At 42.8% G+C, this 24,957-nt stretch overlaps 1 protein-coding gene across 1 annotated transcript in view; it reads right to left on the bottom strand.

Moving 5' to 3' along the window:
- The window catches only part of SLC17A5 (solute carrier family 17 member 5), an 80,307-nt gene extending 57,162 nt beyond the window's left edge, over positions 1–23,145 (bottom strand). Inside the window, exon 1 of the mRNA XM_077487382.1 lies at positions 22,793–23,145. Within this exon, the coding sequence (XP_077343508.1) occupies positions 22,793–22,895 (103 nt within the window). The 5' untranslated portion in view covers positions 22,896–23,145. The remainder of the gene's footprint in view (positions 1–22,792) is intronic.
- Positions 23,146–24,957: the final 1,812 nt, after the last annotated feature.

The raw sequence follows: 24,957 nt of genomic DNA, 5'->3' as shown, positions 1-24,957 counted from the left end.
GACAGTTAGAGCAGTGCTACCCTGTGTGTACTCTATTTTTTGACCTAATAAGGCTTTCTAGGGGGATAAAAAAAATAAATAAAAAAAAAGCAATTATATACTCAAATCTAGAATGTCTTGACTCTTGGGCATGTCCACCATAAGCGATTTTCCATGCCCTTCTGTCCACATCCCCTGAACTTAGTGGAGGCACCTGGGACAGAAGACATTTTTTGAATCACCATGTGCCATCTTAAAAGCACGTTATAATTGGCTTAAAGCGGGATTCCACCCTAAAGTGGAACCTCCGCTGATCGGAACCCCCCCCCCCCCTCCGGTGTCACAATTGACACCTTTCAGGGGGGAGGGGGGTGGAGATACCTGTCAAAGACAGGTATTTTCACCCACTTCCGGGCATAGACTCCCACGGGAGTCTACGCCATTTCCTGCCCTGCCGCGCTGTCTGCTGGGACACACACGGGTCCCAGTGACAGCGCGGAGATTTCCTATTGCGCGGCGCAGCTCGCGCATGCGCAGTAGGGAACCGGGAAGTGAAGCCGATTCGCTTTACTTTCTGATTCCCTCACCTCGAATGGCGGCGGCAGCAGCCGAGGCCCGAGCGGTCGATCGGCCTCGGCATCGCTGGAACCCGGGACAGGTGAGTGTCCATTTATTAAAAGTCAGCAGCTGTAGTATTTATAGCTGCTGGCTTTTAATTTTTTTTTTTTTTGGGCGGAATCCCTCTTTAAATAATGGAAGTCTTTATATAAAAAGAGGCCAGAAAGGGCATTTGTTTCCACTCATTAAGATTTAAGGGCTCATGCACACTGCAGCTCTAAGAAGCTCAAAGTGTCTCCTACAGGCTTTTGAGTTTTTTTTAAGTTCTTATTTTTTCTGCCTGGAAACTCTCCTTCATGTTAGCCAATGTGTCCATGCACACTATGGCTTTTTCAGGAGTTTACAGGCAGAAAAAAACCCCCACCAACCTTGCATTTTTGAGAGGAGCTATTGGGCAGAAAAAACGCCTAAGTGCCTAAAAGCACGAAAGGAGCATGAAAGAGCTTAAAGAAGCTCGAAAACACACACACAAAAAAATAAGCTGAGGGGAGGGTTTGTGGGGAAAAAAAAACGCTTATGCTCAAAAAAGCTTAAAGGAGCACAATAAAACCATGCAAAAGAGCCCAAAAAAGTTCAAGCTTCTTCAAGCTGAAATAAAAGCTCAAATGCTTGTAAAAGCAGCTTTTTTGTGCTGCACTGTGCATGAGCCCTAAGTCTTTCATATAAAGAACAGTGCAGCACTAATAAAACAAAGAAATGATAATGTCCATAAATCAAAAACAAACAATCTAGCGTCTTCAGTGATGGACTATAAATATTGCATGCAGGTGACTGTGGGAAACTCAAACCTCCACCAATGATAAAGATGGCAGCTCACCTCACTGAATGGACGTTACGTCACCCGCAGCCACTGCTGCCTGTTTACATACATGCTGTTATACCAGGCACTCGGTTAAAAGTGCTGTGCTTGCGAGTTTTATTCCGTAATAAATTTAATTATACATATATGCAGAGAGCACTATGTGCTTTCTATATTTTTATGATACATGTGGCATTGGCGTGGAGATTGTTGATTGATTTATCCCACAATAAGGAGATCTTTAGGAAATATATGTGTGGATATACCATTTGTTACCCCGGGGGGGGGGGGGGGGGAGGTATGGCAGACCCTCTATAATGAAAGGGTCCACTTAGTGAGGTGAGCTGCCATCTTTATCATTGGTGGAGGTTTGAGTTTCCCACAAAGTCACCTGCATGCAATATTTATAGTCCATCACTGAAGACACCTTGGATTGTTAATTGATTTATGGACTTTATCATTTCTTTGTTTTATTAGCACTGCACTGTTCTTTATATGTTTTTTGTTCAGGGATTTGAATTTTGACCCTTGGTGTTCAGCTGTTTTCTATACAGCCCTACGTCTTTGCCTAAATCCGCTCCCACTTTACTGTGTATGTTAGTTTATCACGTTTCAGTTTACAGGTGCTAGCATTTGCACTTTATACATTTTTAAATACACACCAATATTGTTCACCATCTTTATTGAACAGCGCCATCTCCCTTATCTAGAGCTTTAGCAATTTCTGGACCCCACTTTGGCGTTTCTTCAATAGGGAGGCTGCAGTTCAGTTTTTTTCCTAAGCGCGGGTATTTGCTTTTTAATACCTGTAAAAGTTTGCCTTGTGTAGACATTCAAAGCCCTGACAATACTACCGAGAGTCACAATGTTAAAAGGGATGTCATTCAACTGTATTATTCCCTTTCACTCCTCACCCTGTTGAAACAATAAAAGTTGTGTAAGGAGGTGAGGGGTGGAGGAGCTGGGCCAGCTCAGAAAGGAATTAGACACTCCAAAGAGGAGAGGAGAGGGCTTTGACAAGCATTAAGGGGAGTTGTTCTGGGGAAATGTATAGTCAAATTTTCTAGCAGTTCAAAAGAGAGTGGAAAAGGGATTTATGGAACAAAATGCTGCTAGTAAACATTTAAAATACTTGATTTTTTTGTGCTTTACCAAACATGTTCTAAGTTGGTGGCAGGTCGCTTTAATGTTTGAAAAGCCTGCTGGCAACATGAAAGACTGACAGAGAACAGCCTGTATACAAGCACTCACAGTCAGACAACATAGGCATACACAATCCCTATATACACTGCCTATACAAAGTTGCAGAGACCTTCGTATGTATGCAAGCATAAGGAGGCAAGATTAACATGCACCCACACATGGACCAATATACTAAAACATGTTAAATTGTCCCAAACACACAAAATTGACTAGGCTGTGGATGTAAAATAACAGGATAACTTCAATACAAAGCCCGTCATACAACTACTATAATAGCTGCCATTTACCACCATATTTACTCAGTCACTAAACGCCGTCTCTCCCATTAACCACTGTGTGCACACCATACTAGCCTGAAAATTAACATATTTAAATTAGTACATACCATACCAGTCAAGTGGCCACATAGTACCACACCAGTCTATGCCCCCCACAATGTACAAGATGGTAAAATCATCAACCGCTGCTGCTGAAAAGACAGCCTGCACTTGGAAGGTTTTAGCTGCAATAGCTGCATAGTGACAGTTAATGATAATACAATTATGGTGGGCTGGATAAAACAGCAAACAGGAAGAGGATACTAAATTAGATAGTAAGCAGCAGTCTAACTGACTAGATATTTCTTGTTTATGTATTCCACAGCTAGAAAACAATAAAAATCTGCCAGTTTAGATACAATTTTACATGCTTACAAAAGCACTGTGCTGCCGGTTACACCATATACAGAATGGAAATAATCTTCCCCATTATACAAGGATGTGGCAGGAACAGGCTCTCACTGTACACACAATATATTTTACACACACACTATCACCAGCTCATACTCAATTCTTCATAAAAAATAAAAAAATAAATGTTTCAGGGACTTAGGATTGTTATTCATGTACAGTTCTGTGAAAGTATACTTAAAAATATTGTAGTTACAGAAAGAAAAATATTGGCAAAAAAATATATACAGTTCTGTATAAAAGGCATTTTCCCCCTTCCTGATTTTTTTTTTTTCATTGTTTGCCTATTTTCCACACTTAAATGAGTCAGATTAAACAAATTTTACTACACAAAGATAACCCGAGTAAATACAAAAAGCAGGTTTTTGAAAAGTAGGCATTCATTAAGGGGGAAAAAAAAAAAAAAAACTGTCCAAACCTACCTGGTCATGTGTGAAAATGTAATCGCCCCCTTGCTAAATCATGAATGAACTGTGATTAACCACATTTTTTGTAAAGTTAAATTCTACTTGCCACATCCAGGCTGGATTACTGCCAAACCTGTTGAATCTGACAAAGTAAAGCACACTAAAAGATCTCAAAAAAGAAACATCATACCAACCAAAGTAATAGACATTATCAGTCTGGAAAGGGTTACAAGGCCATTTCTAAGGCATTGGGACTCCAGCGAACCACAGCGAGAGCCATTATCCACAAATAAAGAAAACTCGAACGATGGTGAACCTTCCCAGGAATGGTTGTTTTACCAAAATGTCTCCCAAGAGCACAATGATGACTCATTCAGGAGGTCATAAAAGAACCCAGAATATCTAAAGAACTGTAGGCCTCACTTAAGGTCAGTGTTCATGATTCAACAAGAGACTGGACACACATGGCATCCATGGGAGAGTTCCAAGGCAAAAGCCAATGCTGACCAAAAAGAACGCAAAGGCTTGTCTCACATTTGCCAAAAAACACCTTGATTAATCAAGACCTTTGGACAAATAATCTGTGTACTGATGAGACACAAGATGAACTTTTTGGAAGGTCCGAGTCCCATTAGATCTGGCATAAAACAAACAGCTTTTTATAAAAAGAACATCATACCAACAGTCAAACATGGTGGTGGCAGTGTGATGGTCTGGGGCGGCTTTGCACGCTACCAGAACATCTTGAAGGAGAATGGCCGGCCAGTTTGTGACCTTCAGCGCACTTGGGTTATGCAGCAGGACAATGAACCGAAACACACCAGCAAGTCCACCTCTAAATGGCAAAAAAACAAAATGAAAATTTTGGAGTGGTCTAGTCAAAGTCCGATGCTGTGGCATTACCTTAAACAGGCAGTTCATGCTGGAAAACCCTCCAATTCAGCTCAATTAAAACAATCCTACAAAGAGAGGGCCAAAATTCCACCACAGTGATGTGATGTGAAAGATTAACTGGCAGATATTGCAAATGATTGTTTGCAGTAGTTGACGCCAAGAGTTACACATCCAGAAGAAGGAAGAAGGACTGAGTCAACACATAGACCAGGGTTTGTCAACCTTGGGGTTCCTTCAGAGGTTGCTAGGGCTTCCTTGAGCAATTTCTGCCTCTTAGATAAGATCCCACTGACATCACTGATCTTTTCAGCTACCTGTTAGGAGGTAATTCTTCCTAATGACCACAAGTGTAAGGAGCATTCTTCCCACTGACCATCACACTACTGTATCATGAGTTGTAGATAATATTTTTTATAACAGCTTACCTGTAAAATCCTTTTCTTGGAGTACATCATAGGACACAGAGCCTTAAGTATTTATTTAGTGGATTATAACTACCTTCAAGTGTTGACACTGGCACACCCAATACAGGAAGTTGACTCCCCTATATAACCCCTCCTCCTTCCAGGAGTACCTCAGTTTTTGTAGCCAAGCAATTTAAGCAACATACTTACACTCCATAAAAAGAGGAGCGGGACCTTTGTGTCCTATGATGCACTCCAAGGATTTTACAGGTAAGCTGTTATAAAAATTCTATTTTCTTTATCGTACATCATAGGACACAGGGCCTTAAGTATTTACTTAGTGGGACGTCCAATAGCAATGCTACTTGAGGGGGGAGGGATCTCAACCCGTAGGGCACCCCCAGACCTTGAGGACTTATACTGCTACCTACAGCACACTGCGCCTGAAGGCGCCATCCTCATTCCTTCTTACATCCACTAGGTAAAATTTTGTGAATGTATGGACCAAAGACCAAGTTGCGGCTTTGTAGATCTGAGCAAAGGAGGACTGGTGACGCACTGCCCAAGAAGCACCAACTGCTCTGGTAGAGTGCGCCTTAACTTGAATAGGGGGAATCTTAACCCTTAAATCATACGTTTGAATAACTTGCCGAAACCACTTAGCAACAGTGGATTTCAACACTGCCTGTCCTTTTTTAGGACCCTCTGGCAGAATAAATAAGACATCAGTCTTATGAATCTGAGCAGTTTCCTTTAAATAGATTTTCACTGCCTTCACTACATCAAGACAATCTAGTGATTTTTCTTCCCTGGAACATGGTCTTGGGAAAAACAATGGCAGGACAATTTTCATTCAGATGAAAGCCTGAAACCACTTTTGGCAAAAAGCCCGGACAAGGGCGTAACACCACTCTGTCCTCATGAATAATCAAATATGTCTCTTTGCAAGAAAGAGCAGCCAATTCTGAAACCCTCCTTGCTGAAGATATAGCAAGCAAAAATATCAGCTTCCTAGTCAGAAGGACTAAGGGAACATGCTGTAATGTTTTTTATAACACTGACAAAACTAAAGTCCCAAGGGGTTAAAGGTGATTTAAGTGGCGGATTAATCCCCATCAACCCTTGCATATAACCCCGAACTAAAGAATGCGTAGCAAGCGGTCTTTGAAATAAAACCGATAAGGCTGAGACTTGGGGCCAACTTCATCTCTACGCCCAATTGTAGAACGGCAAGGATTCTGCCTAGAATATATGTCTGAGGATGCCATCCCTTGGATTCATACCAGGAAACGTAAGCTTTCCAAACTCCAATATACAGCTCTGGAAACTGGTTTCCTTGCATCGATTAAAGTTGCGATAACAGACCTGGAAAGGATGTGGGTTTCAATAGCCAAGCTGTTAAATTTAGCGTAAAGTAGGATGGAATATCGGCACCTGCGATAGCAGGTCTGGCCATGTTCAATCATGGCTGATCAGTGTAAATGGGAAGAGCTGGCGATCGGCTTTTCCTCACCTCGCGTCTGTCAGACGCGAGTAGAGGAGAGCCGATCGGCTGCTCCTGACAGGGGGGGGGGTCTGTGCTGATCGATTATCAGCACAGCCATCCCCCCCCCCCCCCGAGGATGCCCACACTGGACCACCAGGGATGCCCAGCACCAGGTATGCCACCGTAGACCACCAGGGATGCCAGTCAGTGCCCACAATGGATGCCAGTCAGTGCCCACAATGGGCATCACTGATTGGCATGGATTGGCATCCATCATTAAAAAACAATGCAATACAATGTCGCTCATCAGTGCCCATCTGTGCCACCTATCTATGCCCATCTGTGCCAGCTATCAGTGACAATTTGTGCCAGCTATCAGTGTCCGTGTCGTCCAGTGCCACCTATCAGTGCCCATCAGTGCTGCCTATCAGTGCCACTTCATTGGTGCCAGCTCATCAGTGCCCGTCAGTGCAGCCCCATCAGTGCCCATCAGTGAAGGAGAAAACTTACTTATTTACAACGTTTTGAAACAAACAAACAAACAATAAAAATAAAACTTTTTTCTTCAAAATTTTCGTTTTTTTTTTTATTTGTTTAGCAAAAAATAAAAAAACTGTAGAGGTGATCAAATACCACCAAAAGAAAGCTCTATTTGTGGGGGGGAAAAAAATTATAAAAATTTCATTTGAGTACAGTGTAGCATGACCGCACAATTGTCATTCAAAGTGCAACAGCCCTGAAAGCTCAAAATTGGTCTGGGCAGGAAGGTGTTTAAGTGCCCAGTATTGAAGTGGTTAAATTGGGTCACTTTTATTGCTATTACAAGGAATGTAAACTTCCCTTGTAATAGAAAAAAAGCATCACAGGTCCTCTTAAATATGAGATCTGGGGTCAAAAAGTCCTCAGATTTCATATTTGGACTAGAATGCAAACAAAAAAATAAAAATAAAAAAGTCATTTGAAAAAAAAGTTCCTTTAAGAGCTATGGGCGGAAGTGACGTTTTGAGGTCGCTTCCGCCCTGCTATGGTTTGGAGATGGGTGGGGGCCATCTTAGCCTCACTCCTCTCCATACCAAGGAAGTGAAAAAGGACCGAATCGCCTCCGCTGATAATGGTGATCTTGTCGCGGAGACCACTATTATTGTAAAGAGGACCGGCTCCTGAAAACATGGATAGCTCAGTTGTGGCAGCAGCTGCTGCCGTTACTGAGATATCTATCTTCAAACTGCTGACTTATAAGTACAGGAGGCGGTTGGCAAGTAGTTAAATGAAGGACGTTTATACTATTTTTTGACTGGCAAGAGAGTACCTTTTCCACTGGAAATTGTCTGGATGTGTTTATCCAAATCATCTCCAAATAGTTGCTCCCCATGAAATGGGAAAGGAGACAGTAGGTTTTTGCAGGGTGCTTTGGCAGACCAACCCTTTAGCCAAAGGGTTCTACGCATGTGTACTAGCACAAGTGCAAGGCGAGACGCCTGATGAATAGAATCCTTTATAGCAGGCATGTCCAAAGTCCGGCCCGCGGGCCAATCGCGGCACGGTTTTGAACGGCCCGCCTGGTTATTTAAACATATACATCTTTTGTGGCCCCCGGTGATCTCCCAGAGTCGGGGTCACAAAAGATGTATAGTCCGGCTACCTCGGAGGGAGGAGGCGGGACCAGTGCCATGCACACAGGAGAATTTCCTGTTTACACGGCAGCTGTAATAGGAAGTCCCATCTCTGCCATTGGATGACTGTTCTGTCCATCAGAGGAGGCGTGACTTTCTCTTAAAGACGCAGCTGTGTAAACAGAAAATTCTCCTGTAGGTCTTTGACGCTCGTCCTGCCCTCCATGGCTGCACTGATGGTAATGGTGGCTGCATTCCTGGCAATTGCAATAGTGGGGCTGCATTCCCGGCAATGGGGGCCGCTGCATTCCCGCAATGGTGGGTCTGCAGATGGGCAGTTCACAGTTCTTTATTTAAAATGTATTTTTTTTTTCCTGAAGCTTCCCTCTTAAGGTGATGGTGCGTGTTATACGCCAATAAATACGGTGTATCCAAATAATACACTTGAGCTCCTCTCTTTACCACACACACAGCCACAAAAGGCAAGAGAATTCTTGTTGGGCCGTGTATTAGTGTTCGAACGAACACACTTAGACCAAATTTTAATGGTTCAAAGAATGTCAGGCAAAATGGTCGGCCCTCGCGCACGTTCACTTCATCAAATCTGGCCCTCTTTGAAAAAAGTTTGGACATCCCTGCTTTATAGCATCTATGGCAAAACATAATGCTTTTGGTAAAATCAGCCAATTCACTGGCCTGTTGTGCAGGGAGCTCGTTAAGGGCCTCCGTGAACTGGTCTTTTAAGGACTGACAGATGCCTACAGCTGCAACTGCACTGGAAATCGCAGCATCTACTGCTGGAACTTTCAATTTTTTGGTGAATTTTTCCTCCATAGGATAGAGAACTGAGAATCTCTTTGGAGGGAGAAAATGCTTATCCGGATGATCCCATTCGGTATAAATAAGCTTCTCTAGTAATATGTGGACTGGAAACACTGGTTGTGAAGGTTTCAAGGAACCCAAAGAAGAAACCATACTTTCAGCTGACTCTGTTAGGGGTAGTATGAAAGTGGAGCAAACCATGTCCGTAAGGATTTGTACCTCAGATTGTGAAGCTGAAACTTCAACTATTTCCTACGCAGAGGAGTAATCAGTTTGTTTTTCCCCGATCGTTTGAGGGTAATACCTCATCTTGTCCCCAATGTTCCCCTGGTAAGGAGTTTAGAGTGGGCCCTGTATCTTCAGTCACGTATAGAGAGGCTGAAGTGTGAGAAGCAGTTGCACCACCAATTGCTTCCAATGACTCACCCTGGCTTGCCATGTCAGGTATCTCCATAGAGGATGTGGAGGCATGTCTGGAATTCCCAGCGCCTGGGGGTGGTTTTGGTGCCTTAGTAGTAAGCCTTGAAGTGCAAAGTACTAAAAGCAAAAAAGGTACTCTAAGAACTCTTCTATTTATTTGAACAATAGTAGGAAAAACAGTGGTAGCATAGACTGATCTAATGCTAAACAATACGTTTTTCCTGTACTGCAAATGCCTGTGTAAACCCCTCATGTGCACCAGCACTTTGTCCTGTTGCAGCCTTCTTTCAGCTGCTCTGATAGACACTGTCTGTTTCCTAGAGTATCAGCTTTAAACTTTTTCAGGTGTGGGCCTGATTGTCTATGCGCCACGCCCTTTTCTGTGCTTTAGCAAGAATCACCTCGAGGGGATTTACACAGCCTTTTTATGCTTTTCAGATTTAGGCCTCTTTCACACTGACGTCCCGTTCAGGCCCGCCTGTCAGTTTTTCAGGCGGACCTGAACGGGTGCTCCATAGAGCTCTATGGAGCGTCGGATGTCAGCGGTGACATGTCCGCTGACATCCGACCTGCTCCGATCCGAAAAAGTGTAACGGAGGAAAAAGCTATTTTTCCATCCGTCTGCGGATCGGATCGGGTGACGACGGGCACTGCGGTCCGTCGTCATCCGATCTCCCATAGGGGAGAGCGGCGCTGTGACAGGTCCGTCCCTGCGCAGTGTGCAGAGACGGAGCTGTCATCTCCCTGCTCAGCGGGGATCGGCGGAGTGATCCCCGCTGAGCAAACGGATATCCACGGGGCGGATCAGAACTGATCCGCCCCGTGTGAAAGGACCCTTATGCTTGTTTAACCACTTAAGCCCCGGACCAATTTGCAGAAAAAAGGACCAGGTCCCTTTATGCGATTCACTGCGGCCACAGAGCTCAGGACCGGGTCAGAGCGCACGCTCCCGACTCACATACAGGTACGCGATTGTGCCCAGCCGTGACGTTCTGCCGACGTATATGTGCAGGACGCGGTCCTTAAGCGGTTAAACATAACATGTATCCCTATCCACTCAGTTTCCGCATTTAGGGGGAGAGGAGACCCCCCCACGCCCCTCCAGCTGCTGAGACAGATGCTGCATTTGCACAGATTTAAACAGGGTCTATACACTATTACTCCCTCCGGAGTTTTTAAGGCATTATACAATATAATTGAAAGAAAAGTCATAGGTGGACTTTGCAGTTCCTATACTTTCCTCTTACCTTTTCCTTGCTGCAGGATACTGCTGTAAACAGACAGATCCAAACTTCCATCACGGCGGGCAGCGTGGTTAAACCTTAAAATACTGGAGCCCTTTTAATAAGAGTTCCACTCCTTTGGACCATGTATAGCACCCCTCAGGACAGCTTTAGGTAATGTAGCAAGACCAAAAAGAGTACTAGTTCCTAGGGTCCAGCCCTCAAAGAGGAGCATTATAGGCAAGACCTTCTTCTTCTATGAGAGGCCCGGGTACCATCCTGAAGCCACAGTGGCGGGGTGAATCCGGTTATGGAGACTTTTTAAATACAGCAGCATGGATCCCTCTTAGAGCTTCGCAGAGCACATCTTCACTCATTCCAAGGACTTTAGACACTGGCAAAAAAACAGAGGTACTCCTGGAAGGAGGAGGGGTTATATAGGGGAGTCAACTTCCTGTATTGGGTGTGCCAGTGTCAACACCTGAAGGTAGCTATAACCCACTAAGTAAATACTTAAGGCTCTGTGTCCTATGATGTACGATAATGAAATACTCAGTTTTAGTAGGGGTTCCCTTAGACCGAAAAGTTATCTCAAGGGTTCCACTGTGTTCAAAAGGTTGAGAAAGGCTGACAAACTGTAGACAATATGGGATTCTTTTAAAGTGGTTGTAAAGGCAGAAGATTTTTTTTTTATCTGAATGCATTCTATGCATTCAGATAAAAAGCCTTCTGTGTGTAGCAGCCCCCATCAACTCCCTTTAATACTTGCCTGAGGTCCATCTAGATCCAGCGATATTTCACAAGAGACTTGGCTGTCTGGGACTCCCCTCCTCATTGGCTGAGACAACAGCATGGTGCCATTGGCTCCCACTGCTGTCAAAGTCAGTGAGCTAATAAGGAGAGAAAGGGGGCAGGGCTAGACCATATCTCCGTGTCTAAATGGACACAGGAAGCTGTGGCTCAGTTCAGCTCAGGTGCCTACATAGCAAGCTGTGGGGGCACTCAACAGGCGGGAGGGGCCAGGAGCACAGGGGCCAGAGAAGAGGAGGATCAGAGCTGCTGTGTGCAAATCCATTACACAGGACAGGGAAGTATAACATGTTTTTTTGTTTTCCCCCTTAAAAATATCAGAGACTTTAGCATCACTTTAAGCTTTTATATGACGTGAATAATAAATCTGGATTTAAAAAAATAAAATAAAAATCTTCATATATTGAATTTAATGTCCTTAGGTGCCGTCCTATACAATCCCTAGTTTTTCTGATTACCATTTGCTTGTGTGAGATGATGGCAGTCCAAGGTTTAAGTCTGGTGTCATCCTGCTTCTCGCCCCCTTTTTAAAAATAATTTTCTGAAAAAGTTTAATAGAAAAACAGACAACCTAATTCTATTCATGACGCACAAGCAAATGACCTCTCCACAGTATATCTGACAGTTCCCTAATGCAATTATGAACACACGCATGAACTGACTCATTCATAGGAAATACAAATATCCATCAGGTGGCAGTGGGAATAAAGGAGTATTTCAAGGCCCATATACAATATGTACAGTCCTTTTATTAAAACTGTTCTTTCATGGAAGAAAATAAATATATAAAACTGCCAGACAGTGGACTGAAAGAAAAAAAAAAAAAAAAGGAGTTGGTAACAGTCAACAGATAACCAAATCCCAACCAGGCCATTTTTTGGGGATACGGCACGGCATTACTTTAACTGGCAATTGCGTGGCTGTGTGAAACTGCACCCAAATAAAATGCATGTCCTTTTTCTCCCCATAAATAGATGCTCTAAAACACATCCAATAAAAATCTACTTTCTTCATCAATTTTGGCCAATATGTATTCTACATATTTTTGGTAACAAAAATCCCAATAGGCGTATATTGATTGGTTTGCGCAAAAGGTATAGCCACAAACTATGGGATGTTTTTATGCAAAGATCTGTGTCCCCGTTTTGCAGAAACACAGGATCAATATGTTCCCTTCTGACAGAACGACAATCTGCCTTGTTTACATAGGCAGATTGTCATTCTGCCTGAGTCCTGTGTAACCGGTGGACAGAGTCCGTGGTACCCGACGCTGGGATTAGGCTGTCTGATCACAGTAGGAGTGGGTCACCAGGGGCGTGTGTGCCTCAGACTCAGAAGTGTCAGATCATGTACTAGGTACATGATCTGGCGCAGTGTCTGAATGTCAAATCAAACTGTCAAGCCATCAAATGGCTGGCATTATAACAAATTAAATGTGCAACACCATGATAGCGATAGATCAAATAGAGGCCAAGATGGCAGCTTCCTTGGCTGTAAAGGATATGGGGGTTTAGTTCTACTTTATTAAAATCCAGCTCCAGACAAAATTCAATAGGGCAAAGGGTTTAAAACAAAAAAGCACCTCTGACTGCAATACTCACCTCCTCTCCTATACTGTCCCCTGCAAGAATTCCTTTATGCCACTAAAAGACCTTGGTCTTCCAGGCTGAACATCCCCCAGAAATATCCTGTGAGCACATGAACCTTCACGCCAAGAGGGCATTATTGTGCTCTGCACCCACATACAATACAGCAGAGTGGCGAGCGTGTCACTGCAGTGCTCTGCACTTTTTAGGATCACCCACAGTTTCACATTATGTGACCAGCCTGAAGTCACCTGGAAAAATAAAAGTAAGTAAATCTTCCTAGGGTGGGGAAAGCAATATGTTTGGTTTGTTTTCTGAACTCAGCACAATGCACATCCTTTAGGATGAGGAAACATTAGATATTTGGCTACGATGTCCACTAATGACTGACTATTTTATGAAGTACAATTGATAATAAAGACAAAAAAAAAAAAAAAAAAGTCTGTGCCAATTTCCAACTACTGGCTTGCTGAACTTGCATGCAAATGGGATTGGCCATACATTGTCTATAGACCCGTATATCTCTGCACCCGGGAGTGACAGGTGCTTGTGTGTAAGCCACCTGTACAAAGCTTGTCTGCATTAATGGGTATACTTCCATCTGCAGTCTCTCACTGATCTGAACCCCCCCCCTCCCCCCACAAGTCTTAGAGGGCTCTGGAGCACCTGCATAAATGCTTTGTGTGCCCCTGGATGGACCTTTTTTTTAATTATTATAAAGTTTGGCATGTGGATGCAATAGTTCCACAGGAGAAATGCTGTTGCATCATAACTATAATTACAGCAAACTCAGCAGGAAAACTGCAGCACACAGTGTCCTCTTGTATAGACAGACTTGATTTCTTTCAGTAAACAACCTGAGAGAAATATTCAAGTTCCACAGAACAGGAAGTTGACTTAGAAAAAATAAAAAAAGGAGGATACACTCTAACCAGCAAGGACATATATACTGTAGAGCTGCACGATTAATCGTTAAAAAAAAAAAGTGACGTCGATTCAACCCCCCTCACGATGCTAATCAGCCATTTCGGTGATTCTATGTAAACAGTGCAGAGCTGAGCTGTCAAAAAAAAAAGTGACAAATGTTTATCAACATTCCTGGAGCACTCAGAATCTAGTGCAGCTGTGCATAGTAGCCAATGAGCTTCTAACTTGAGCTTGTTCAATTAAGCTTTGACAATAAAACCTGGAAGTTCTGGTTTCTATGCAGAACTGCACCAGATTTGGCACTCTGCAGTTTTAGTAAATCAACCCCCACTGTATGTTTTAGTTCTTTTTAGATCAAAGGAATGAACTTCGGTCTGTAGGGCGCCTTTTACACCATCAGCCTGCAAAGATCTGCCTATCCCTTCTTTTTCAGGCAAATCTGAGCAGGCCACTCACTGACTTGCATCTGCCATCCGATCCAACAAGATCTGCTCAAAACAGACAGATGGCGATACGTTCACCATCCGTCCGGCAGATCAAATGCTGTCCGTTTTCATCCTATCTTCACATAGAGAACAGCGGGGCTCTGATAGGTCCATCCCTGCACAGTGAGGAGAGATGGACCCGTCATCTGCCTGCTCAGCGGGGATCAATGGAGCGATCCCCACTGAGCCAGCAGAGTCTGACCCGTGCGAAAGGAGCCTAAATGAGGGCAGTTTACCCACTTAAAGACTAAACCTTTTGACACTTGTTGCTTACAAGTTAAAAATCAGCATTTTTTGCTAGAAAATTACTTAGGAACCCCAAATTTTATAAAAAAATATTAGATTATTATATTATATTTTATGTTGCAATGTTTTACGTCACACTCTCTTTGTGCAGCGGTCTTTCAAACGCAATTTTTGGGGAAAAAATACACTTCAATGAATTAAAAAAAAACTAAACAGTAAAAAGTTAGCCCAATTTTTTTTTTTGTATAATGTGAAAGATGATGTTACGCCACAAAAATCGTGTTCTTTATTCCAAGCAAAATAAAAATAAAAATTGTGATTCTCATTTTATCCAGAATTGTGCAGCTCTAATATACCATATACTAGAATATATTGAATATTTAACACGCAGGTTGAATGTTTCAAGAGGGGGGCCCCCAAACTATTATAGTAACTCATCAGCCAGACACTGGACTTTTCTATCCTTTGGCCAAGTAGAGGTGGTATCAGTAACAGAAGACAGAATTTCTGCATCTTACCTGTCCCAAGAGGGGTTTGGAATGTTCCTACTCTCTTCAACTGCTTGGAGCATATACACTGACACAAAAAAAAAAAAAACCCACTCAAGCACAGGGCATTTTAACCCTTGCTACAGCAAAAAAACGAAAAAAACATTACAGCATTACAGTAATATAGGAAGCTTCAATTGGGCCTTAATTTGTTGAGAAATGCTGTAACAATCATGCAAAAGCATTGAGAGACTTCTTCATGAAGCATCTCTAATGCACAAGAGGTCAGTTGCATACCTTTGATCTTCTTTGAGAGGTAAACCTTATTTTTAGGCCCTCCTCTGAAAGACATACAGGCCAATATTAACCCATTAATGTCTGAAGGTAAAATAATATTAAAGTGGATGTAAACCCTCTCCTATACTCTACTCCAGCCTCACATGATACAAAGATGAAAGAAATCCCCCTACATAAGTTTCACATGTATATCGGCTGTCTTCCCCTTTCTATATTTCGTGTTAGAAATAGTTTTTCCTTGTCCAGCAGTGGGAGGGGAGTCCAGACATACACTGTGCGACAGCTGATTGGAGGAAAGGCACATACCACCCCCCTCCACATAGGCAGAGGAACGAAGAAACTTGCAGAGCTTTAGTCTGAATAGACAAGCTCTCTGCTTATCCATCTCTTAAGCCTCGTACACGCGATCGGATTTTCCGCAGACAAAACCTCGGACTTTTGTCCGAAGGCCTGAGCCTGGATTTTATCTTGCATACAAACGGCAAGGAATTGTCGGCCAACAAACAAGAACGTAGTGACGTACTACGTGGTTTTTCAGCACTTTAGCGCCACCCTTTGGGCTCCTTTTGCTAATTTTGTCTTAGTAGAAGTTTGACGAGTGTCGATTTGCTCTTTTCAGTGGAAACGGAGGAGATGACATGTTATTTATTATTGACCTTGGAGTTATTGCTTTGACCCAAGTCCAGGGAGGAGTTCTTGGACCAAAAATTGGTTGCTTTATTTATTGCGACCAATTATGTTATGTGCCTGCGGGAGCTCCAGGAGAATAATCCAGATGTTTTTTGGAATTCTCTCTGGATGACAGACCCCTGCTTTCACCAACTCTTGGCATTGTTAGCCCCCTATATTAAGGAGCAGGACACATGCATGAGGCTTTTATTTTATTTTTTGGTTGAATAATAATGATTTGATATTTTCTATATTTTTGGATGCATATACTTTTTGGTTAAGTTCTATTGGCAGATAGCATGTCTAATTTTATGTGTTTTTTTTGTTTTGTTTTTAATACACAATAAAAAAAAAAAAATTGTGGAGAATAATACTTGGCTATGCGTTTTACTTCAAATGACAGTTTGGGAATAGGCAGTTACATTTAATTAAAAAAATACAATGTAAAACTGACAAGAGACACCAACATAGTTGTATCTTAGATCTTAAAAACCATGGGACAATGGTGTTGTGGTAACTTGCCAAAAAAAAAAAAAAACCCCACGCATAATATTATTATTCTTGATATCACTAAAAAAGCCTTTGAACATTTGTTTGCAATAACTTTCATAATTTGCCATGTCACAAATGTTAATTCTCCATTAGGAGCACTAGTTTACAAGACTGACCGCTTCTGTCTTGTCCGAGCATTTGTGTTTGTACTTTGGACTTTTGTCCAACTTATGTACACACGCTCCGAAAATCCGACAACAGACATTTGTCCGCGGAAAATTTTACAACCTGCCATCCAACATTTGTCAGTTGAAAATCCGACAACAATTGTGCGTACAAATGGTCGGATTTTCCACCAACAGCCTGTCATCACACATTTCCCCATCGGAAAATCTGATCATGTGTACGGCTTAAGTTCCCTCCCTGACAGAAATTTCCAGCTGCTTTTATCTCATGTGTCGGAGAACTTGTCAGAAGTGACTTTGCTGATAGAGGAATGGAGCAGCAGAAAGACATGGCACTCAGAGCTTTGGAGAGAAATAAGTTAACACTACAGATGTATGTGGTGTATATGGTGTATATGCCCAGGTCAGATTTCATGAATGGGGTTTACATCCAATTTAATGCCTGAACCCAATTTTGCAACTTTGGTAGTTTGGAAAACTGTACATACTATTGCAACTACTTTGTGTAGCCAAGTGAATTATATGATTTTTTTCAGGAAATTGGGCATTTGTTGAAAAATAGCAATGATATCTGTACTTTTTTTCATTTGCAAAAGGAAAACCAGCCAAAATAGTATAAAAAAAATAAAAATAAAAAAAAAGGGGGGGGGAGGAGGGAAAGATTTAGCTGTATACTTTTTATATACAGACAAAAAAAAACACATTTGCATTTTTTTCTTTGCTTCACCTAAACACACTAACACTACTTTTTTTTTTTTGCTTTTTATTTTTAATCCTACCTAAAATATACTGATCCTGACCTTGATCACACCCTGATCTAGCTACTTCATCTTTATTAATTTCTTGTTATCTTTGGCAAGGAGAGAAAGCTAAATGTACCTTTTTCTCAATTTAGAGAAGAGTACAGGGTGCATTTTACCGATTGATCACTGTGACAGCCAATTATATGCCAATACAACAATCACGCTTGAGATCAGGTCTTCCAAGCTCCTGATTGTTAGTACGAGACCCAGAGCCAGCAGTGACAGCTTGGCCTACATGCTGGTAGCTCCCAAGGAAGAGCACTTCCAGCACCAGTGTTGGTGCACATATACAGTGCCTTGCGAAAGTATTTGGCCCCCTTGAACTTTTCAACCTTTTGCCACATTTCAGGCTTCAAACAAAGATATAAAATTTTTATTTTTTGTGAAGAATCACCAACAAGTGGGACACAATTGTGAAGTGGAACGAAATCTATTGGATTTTTTAAACTTTTTTAACTAATAAAAAATGAAAATTTGAAATGAAATTCTTGCCCATTCTTCCTTGCAAAACAGCTCGAGCTCAGTGAGGTTGGATGGAGAGTGTTTGTGAACAGCAGTTTTCAGCTCTTTCCACAGATTCTCGATTGGATTCAGGTCTGGACTTTGACTCAGCCATTCTAACACCTGGATACGTTTATTTGTGAACCATTCCTTTGTAGATTTTGCTGTATGTTTGGGATCATTGTCTTGTTGGAAGATAAATCTCTGTTCCAGTTTCAGGTCTTTTGCAGACTCCAACAGGTTTTCATCCAGAATGGTCCTGTATTTGGCTGCATCCATCTTCCCCTCAATTTTAACCATCTTCCCTGTCCCTGCTGAAGAAAAGCAGGCCCAAACCATGATGCTGCCACACCATGTTTGACAGTGGGGATGGTGTGTTGAGGGTGATGAGCTGTGTTGCTTTTACGCCAAACATATCTTTTTGCATTGTGGGCAAAAAGTTCGATTTTGGTTTCATCTGACCAGAGCACCTTTTTCCACATGTTTGGTGTGTCTCCCAGGTGGCTTGTGGCAAACTTTAGACGAGACTTTTTATGGATATCTTTGAGAAATGGCTTTCTTCTTGCCACTCTTCCATAAAGGCCAGATTTGTGCAGTGTACAACTGATTGTTGTCCTATGGACAGACTCTCCCACCTCAGCTGTAGTTCTCTGCAGTTCATCCAGAGTGATCATGGGCCTCTTGGCTGCATCTCTGATCAGTCTTCTCCTTGTCTGAGCTGAAAGTTTAGAGGGGCGGCCAGGTCTTGGTAGATTTGCAGTGGTCTGATACTCCTTCCATTTCAAAATGATCGCTTGCACAGTGCTCCTTGGGATGTTTAAAGCTTGGGAAATCTTTTTGTATCCAAATCCGGCTTTAAACTTCTCCACAACAGTATTACGGACCTGCCTGGTGTGTTCCTTGGTCTTCATGATGCTCTCTGCGCTTTCAACAGAACCCTGAGACTATCACAGAGCAGGTGCATTTATACAGAGACTTGATTACACACAGGTGGTTCTATTTATCACCATCAGTCGTTTAGGACAACATTGGATCATTCAGAGATCCTCGCTGAACTTCTGGAGTGAGTTTGCTGCACTGAAAGTAAAGGGGCCGAATAATTTTGCACGCACCACTTTTCAGTTTTTTATTTGCTAAAAAAGTTTAAAATATGCAATAGATTTCGTTCCACTTCACAATTGTGTCCCACTTGTTGGTGATTCTTCACAAAAAAATTTAATTTTATATCTTTATGTTTAAAGCCTGAAATGTGGCAAAAGGTTGAAAAGTTCAAGGGGGCCAAATACTTTCGCAAGGCACTGTATGCTGTGCTTTGGAAGAAAGCCTACTTCTGTATTGCTGCATATATGCGTTTCATCAACTGTTAATAAGAAACCAGGCTTGGGTCAATCTAGTTTTTGCATGGTTGTTTTTAGGTCTGCATTTACTAGACAAACACTGTGTTTTACTAAACACAGTAAACAATTCATACATGGCAAAGGATTTCCAGAACACCAAGGGTCAGCAAAAGAGATGGCACACAAAACACAGGGGTTATTTACGAAAGGCAAATTCATTTTGCACTACAAGTGCAAAGTGCACTTGAAATTGCAGTCACTGTGGATCCAAGGGGGACATGCAAGGAAAATAAAAAACAGCATTTTAGCTTGCACATGATTGGATGATAAAATCAGCAGAGCTTCCCCTCATTTCAGATCTACCACTCAGAATTACAGTGACTGCACTTCCAAGTGCACTTGCAGTGCAATTTCTAGTGCACTTTGCACTTGTAGTGCAAAGTGGATTTGCCTTTCGTAAATAACCCCCACAGTCTGTATAGATGTCCATTTGCCAGTTCATTGAAATCTTGGACTAAGATGTCCAATAAAGGATGAGTTACTGTTTCAGCATAAGCTACTGATGCCTGTAAAAACAGGATTGTTCTCAGAGGCTGTAAAAAGATAAATGAAAACATGTTAAAAAAAAAAAAAAAAAGAAGTTGTGGGCTCCACCTGCTGACTAATAAACAAAGTTAATCCAGGCCAAACTGGAAAAGCATGACATTCAAAAGACTGTTAAATAATATATTGTATTATGAGCATAACATTATTACAGTATTACTTTGATTTGTATTTCTCTTTCACTCACTTTCCATTTTATTCATTGATAAAAAAATAAACCACTGAGCCCTGGTTCGCACTGTGAAAAACGCAACCATGTGATCTGCTGCGGGTGTCAATGTTAGATTAATGACGCCCTTAAACAAAAATAAAAATAAATAAAATAAATAAAAAAGGTCCCATTTTGGTGCGGATGCGATGCAATTTGAGCCATACAAAATGTATGGCTCAAATCACGTGTTTTTTTCCCACGCACCAGTGTGAACCTAGGCTGACACTTCTATTTCTGAAAGCATTCTTTATTTACAGCATTTTTTCACACCTGTCTTAGGCTGGGTTTACACTAGTGTGAATTGGATGTGGAGAAATCCACATCCAATTCGCATGACAGGAGATAGTGACCGGCTCTCTATGGAGCCGGTTCACACGTCTCCATGGCGGCTGCGGAGCGGCTTACACAGGAACGCTGTGCATCTTTGGTTCCGTTTCAGGGCCAAATTCATGTAGAAATTTGGCTCTCAATTCATCCCTGAAATTGAGAACAGGAACGCACCGGACCCCTGCTGCGAGCCGCATCCGTCGGAGATGTGAACCCAGCCTAAAACCTGAGCACATACTGTATATGCCAAAGCATCTCTTTAAGATATGTTTGAGCTGTCTCCAAGCATAGCTATACTAATACAATGAGGATATTCAACAAGAAGCAACACAGGTTAAATGGGTTATTTCTTGCATCATCCTCTGCCCATTCCACAATGAAAATTACCATGTTTGAGGCACTCTGTACATACCATTCATTGTAGATTTGAAGCGGTCAGAAGGAACAGTCACAGTCTAAATTATGAACTGAAGCAGTGTCTGCTGGTATTCTTATCACACTGGGATAACATCCTTCTCTGTGAGCATGTGATATCACATCAGGTTTAATGTGACTTTATTTACCGATTTTTATTTTTATTTTTTACTTGCACTATGCAGCTAAAAGATGATCACGTGTACTAGATGGCGCTGGGATCTAAGCCTGCTTGGGATTACCATACCTATGGTAAAGGGGTGATGGGCAACACATACCTTTAAGGCTCGCCTATCAGAGGGAAGACCACAAGTGACTGGTTGTCTAACTTGTGGGTACTGTCTGCTGGTACCTCAAACTGTCATAAACCAGGCTGGGCAGCTGTCATAAGTATAGGTACCGTTACACAGAAACATAGGAGGACCAAAGAGGGAATTTACAGATTCTAAACTTAAATGTTACTTCTTCTGTCACAGATGGCTTGTACGAAGGAAATTCTCCAAACAACATTAAAGTGGTTGTAAAGGCTCAAGCTTTTTACCTTCATACATTGTATGCATAAAGGTAAAAACCCTTCTGTGTGAAGCAGCCCTCCCTAAAATTTACCTAAGCCCCATCTTGAATCAGCGATGTGCACAAGAGCCTCAGCTCTTGTGGGTCTCTTCCTCCTCATTGGCTGAGACAGCAGTGATAGCCACTGGCTCTGGCTACTGTCAATTACATCCAGTGAGCCAATGAGGAGAGAGTGTGGGTAAAGCCAAGCTGTGTATGTGTGAATGGACATACAGAGCAGTGGCTCTGGAGTGAGCCTGCTTAGGTGCCACCATAGCAAGCTGTTTGCTGTGGGGGGCACTTGGCAGGAGGGATAGGCCAGGAGCACTGGTGGGGGGACCCAAGAATATGAAGATTGGGGCTGCTCTGTGCAAAACCACTTCACAGAGCAGGTAAGTATAATGTTATAAAAAAAAAATTAAAAAAAAAATCTACCTTTAATAACACATGACCAACATGCACTGGTAACACTATACAAGTAGTGTAGTGTGTGTGTGTGTATATATATATATATATATATATATATATATATATATATATATATATATATATATATATACACACATACACACGTTAGGGATGAGCCGAGGTGTGTTTGGATCCTAGTCCAAGCCCGCCAGGAAGATGTCACAGTACTGGGCCAGTCATTATCAGCGGATGCATTGCTTGTCCTGTATGTTATATATGTGGCCATGGGGCTGGTAATGCTCGGGCCACAGATGATTGGCCCAGTACAATGACATCTTCCTCTCTCGGCTAGATTTGGACTAGGATCTGAACACACCTACGCTCATTTCTAACACAAATGTACAGATTCCATACAGCACACTGCCTACATGGAGTTTGTATGTTCTCCCAGTGCTTGTGTAGGTTTTTCCTTCCACACTCCAAAGACATGCTGGAGATTGCTGGTTCATGCCTAAACTGTCCCTAGTGTGAGTGTGTGAGCTAGGGGGGCTTAGATTGTAAGCTCCTTGGGTGCTGATGTGACCGTACACTACATATGTAAAGCACTGTGTAACATGACAGCACTATAAACAGTAAGTGCCTGTAATAAACAGCCATGTAGAAGCCCAGTGAGAAGCGGGTGACTAGGGAGGGATGTGAGATCCCAGGTCTTCCTATACAGGGGCTCTGATCTAGGTGTAATGCTTAGTGATGGAACGAGCGGTCACATGATCGCACACTCGGCTCCTCCCCCTATGGATGTCTACACTGCCGTCTGTAGTGTCGGGCACAGCTGTGCCTTCTATAGGTCGGTACCTTTATCAAGGGGGACATTCTGGATATTCCCCCGGACTGCTTCGTGTTCAGTCAGCAAGGGGCTCCGGTCCTCCTCCTCGCTGTCACTTCCCCAGCTCCTCATGGTGGACTGTGAGCGCTGTGTACATTCGACAAATAGCCGGGTCCCGTGCTAGGAAGTCTCATCCCTGAGTCACACACCGCAGACTCCTCCCAGAGTATGGGGGCCCTGCACTTCCCTCCTGTGTGCGCCTCCTTCCGGTATACTTCCTCCTCACACAGCTTCATTCTACACTTTGGGGACAGGGCGACCCCTACCAATACAACCGAGCTGCACAGCAAACCACCGCCGTCTATTCTGCGGGATCTACGCTGTTTCATCCCTCTAGTGGAGACACTGCGCTAACCCTCCTTCTATACAGACACGCCCTCTAGTGGAGAATCTGAGTTAACACTACTTCTATACAGACGCGCCCTCTAGTGGAGACTCTAACACTACTTCTATACAGACGCGCCCTCTAGTGGAGACTCTGAGCTAACACTACTTCTATACAGACGCGCCCTCTAGTGGAAACTCTGAGCTAACACTACTTCTACACAGACGCGCCCTCTAGTGGAGACATTGCGCTAACACTACTTCTATACAGACGCGCCCTCTAGTGGAGACTCTGAGCTAACACTACTTTTACACAGACTCGCCCTCTAGTGGAGACTCTGAGCTAGCACTACTTCTATACAGACGCACCCTTCTAGTGGAGACACTGCGCTAACACTACTATACAGGCGCGCCCTCTAGTGGAGACTCTGAGCTAGCACTACTTCTATACAGACGCACCCTCTAGTGGAGACACTGCGCTAAAACTACTTCTATACAGACGCGCCCTCTAGTGAAGACTCTGAGCTAACACTACTTCTATAACACTACTTCGACACAGACGCGCCCTCTAGTGGAGACTCTGAGCTAACACTGCTACTATACAGGCACCCTCTAGTGCAGTGTTTCTCAACCTTTTACATTGAAGTACCCCTGCAGATCTGAAATAAAAAAAATCAGACGCACCCTCTAGTGGAGACGCTGCGCTAATACTACTTCTATACAAACGCGCCCTCCAGTGGAGACACTGAGCTAACACTACTTCTATACAGACGCACCCTCTAGTGGAGACTCTGAGCTAACACTACTTCTATACAGACGTGCCCTCTAGTGGAGACTCTGAGCTAACACTACTTCTATACAGACGTGCCCTCTAGTGGAGACTCTGAGCTAACACTACTAACACATACAGGTGCCCTCTAGTGCAGTGTTTCTCAACCTTTTACATTGAAGTACCCCTGCAAATTCATGTAGAAATTTGGCTCTCAATTCATCCCTGAAATTGAGAACAGGAACGCACCGGACCCCTGCTGCGAGCCGCATCCGTCGGAGATGTGAACCCAGCCTAAAACCTGAGCACATACTGTATATGCCAAAGCATCTCTTTAAGATATGTTTGAGCTGTCTCCAAGCATAGCTATACTAATACAATGAGGATATTCAACAAGAAGCAACACAGGTTAAATGGGTTATTTCTTGCATCATCCTCTGCCCATTCCACAATGAAAATTACCATGTTTGAGGCACTCTGTACATACCATTCATTGTAGATTTGAAGCGGTCAGAAGGAACAGTCACAGTCTAAATTATGAACTGAAGCAGTGTCTGCTGGTATTCTTATCACACTGGGATAACATCCTTCTCTGTGAGCATGTGATATCACATCAGGTTTAATGTGACTTTATTTACCGATTTTTATTTTTATTTTTTACTTGCACTATGCAGCTAAAAGATGATCACGTGTACTAGATGGCGCTGGGATCTAAGCCTGCTTGGGATTACCATACCTACTTCTATACAGACGCACCCTCTAGTGGAGACTCTGAGCTAACACTACTTCTATACAGACGTGCCCTCTAGTGGAGACTCTGAGCTAACACTACTTCTATACAGACGTGCCCTCTAGTGGAGACTCTGAGCTAACACTACTAACACATACAGGTGCCCTCTAGTGCAGTGTTTCTCAACCTTTTACATTGAAGTACCCCTGCAGATCTGAAATAAAAAAAATCCGGCGCACCCTCTAGTGGAGACCCTGCGCTAATACTACTTCTATACAGATGCGCCCTCCAGTGGAGACACTGAGCTAACA

This window comes from Lithobates pipiens, unplaced genomic scaffold (assembly GCF_037356315.1).
Source record: "Lithobates pipiens isolate NorthernLeopardFrog02 unplaced genomic scaffold, aLitPip1_a1.2 Scaffold_18, whole genome shotgun sequence".
NCBI classification, from domain to species: domain Eukaryota; kingdom Metazoa; phylum Chordata; class Amphibia; order Anura; family Ranidae; genus Lithobates; species Lithobates pipiens.
Note: the sequence above shows the minus strand (reverse complement) of the source record. Positions and strands in the feature narration are given on the sequence as shown.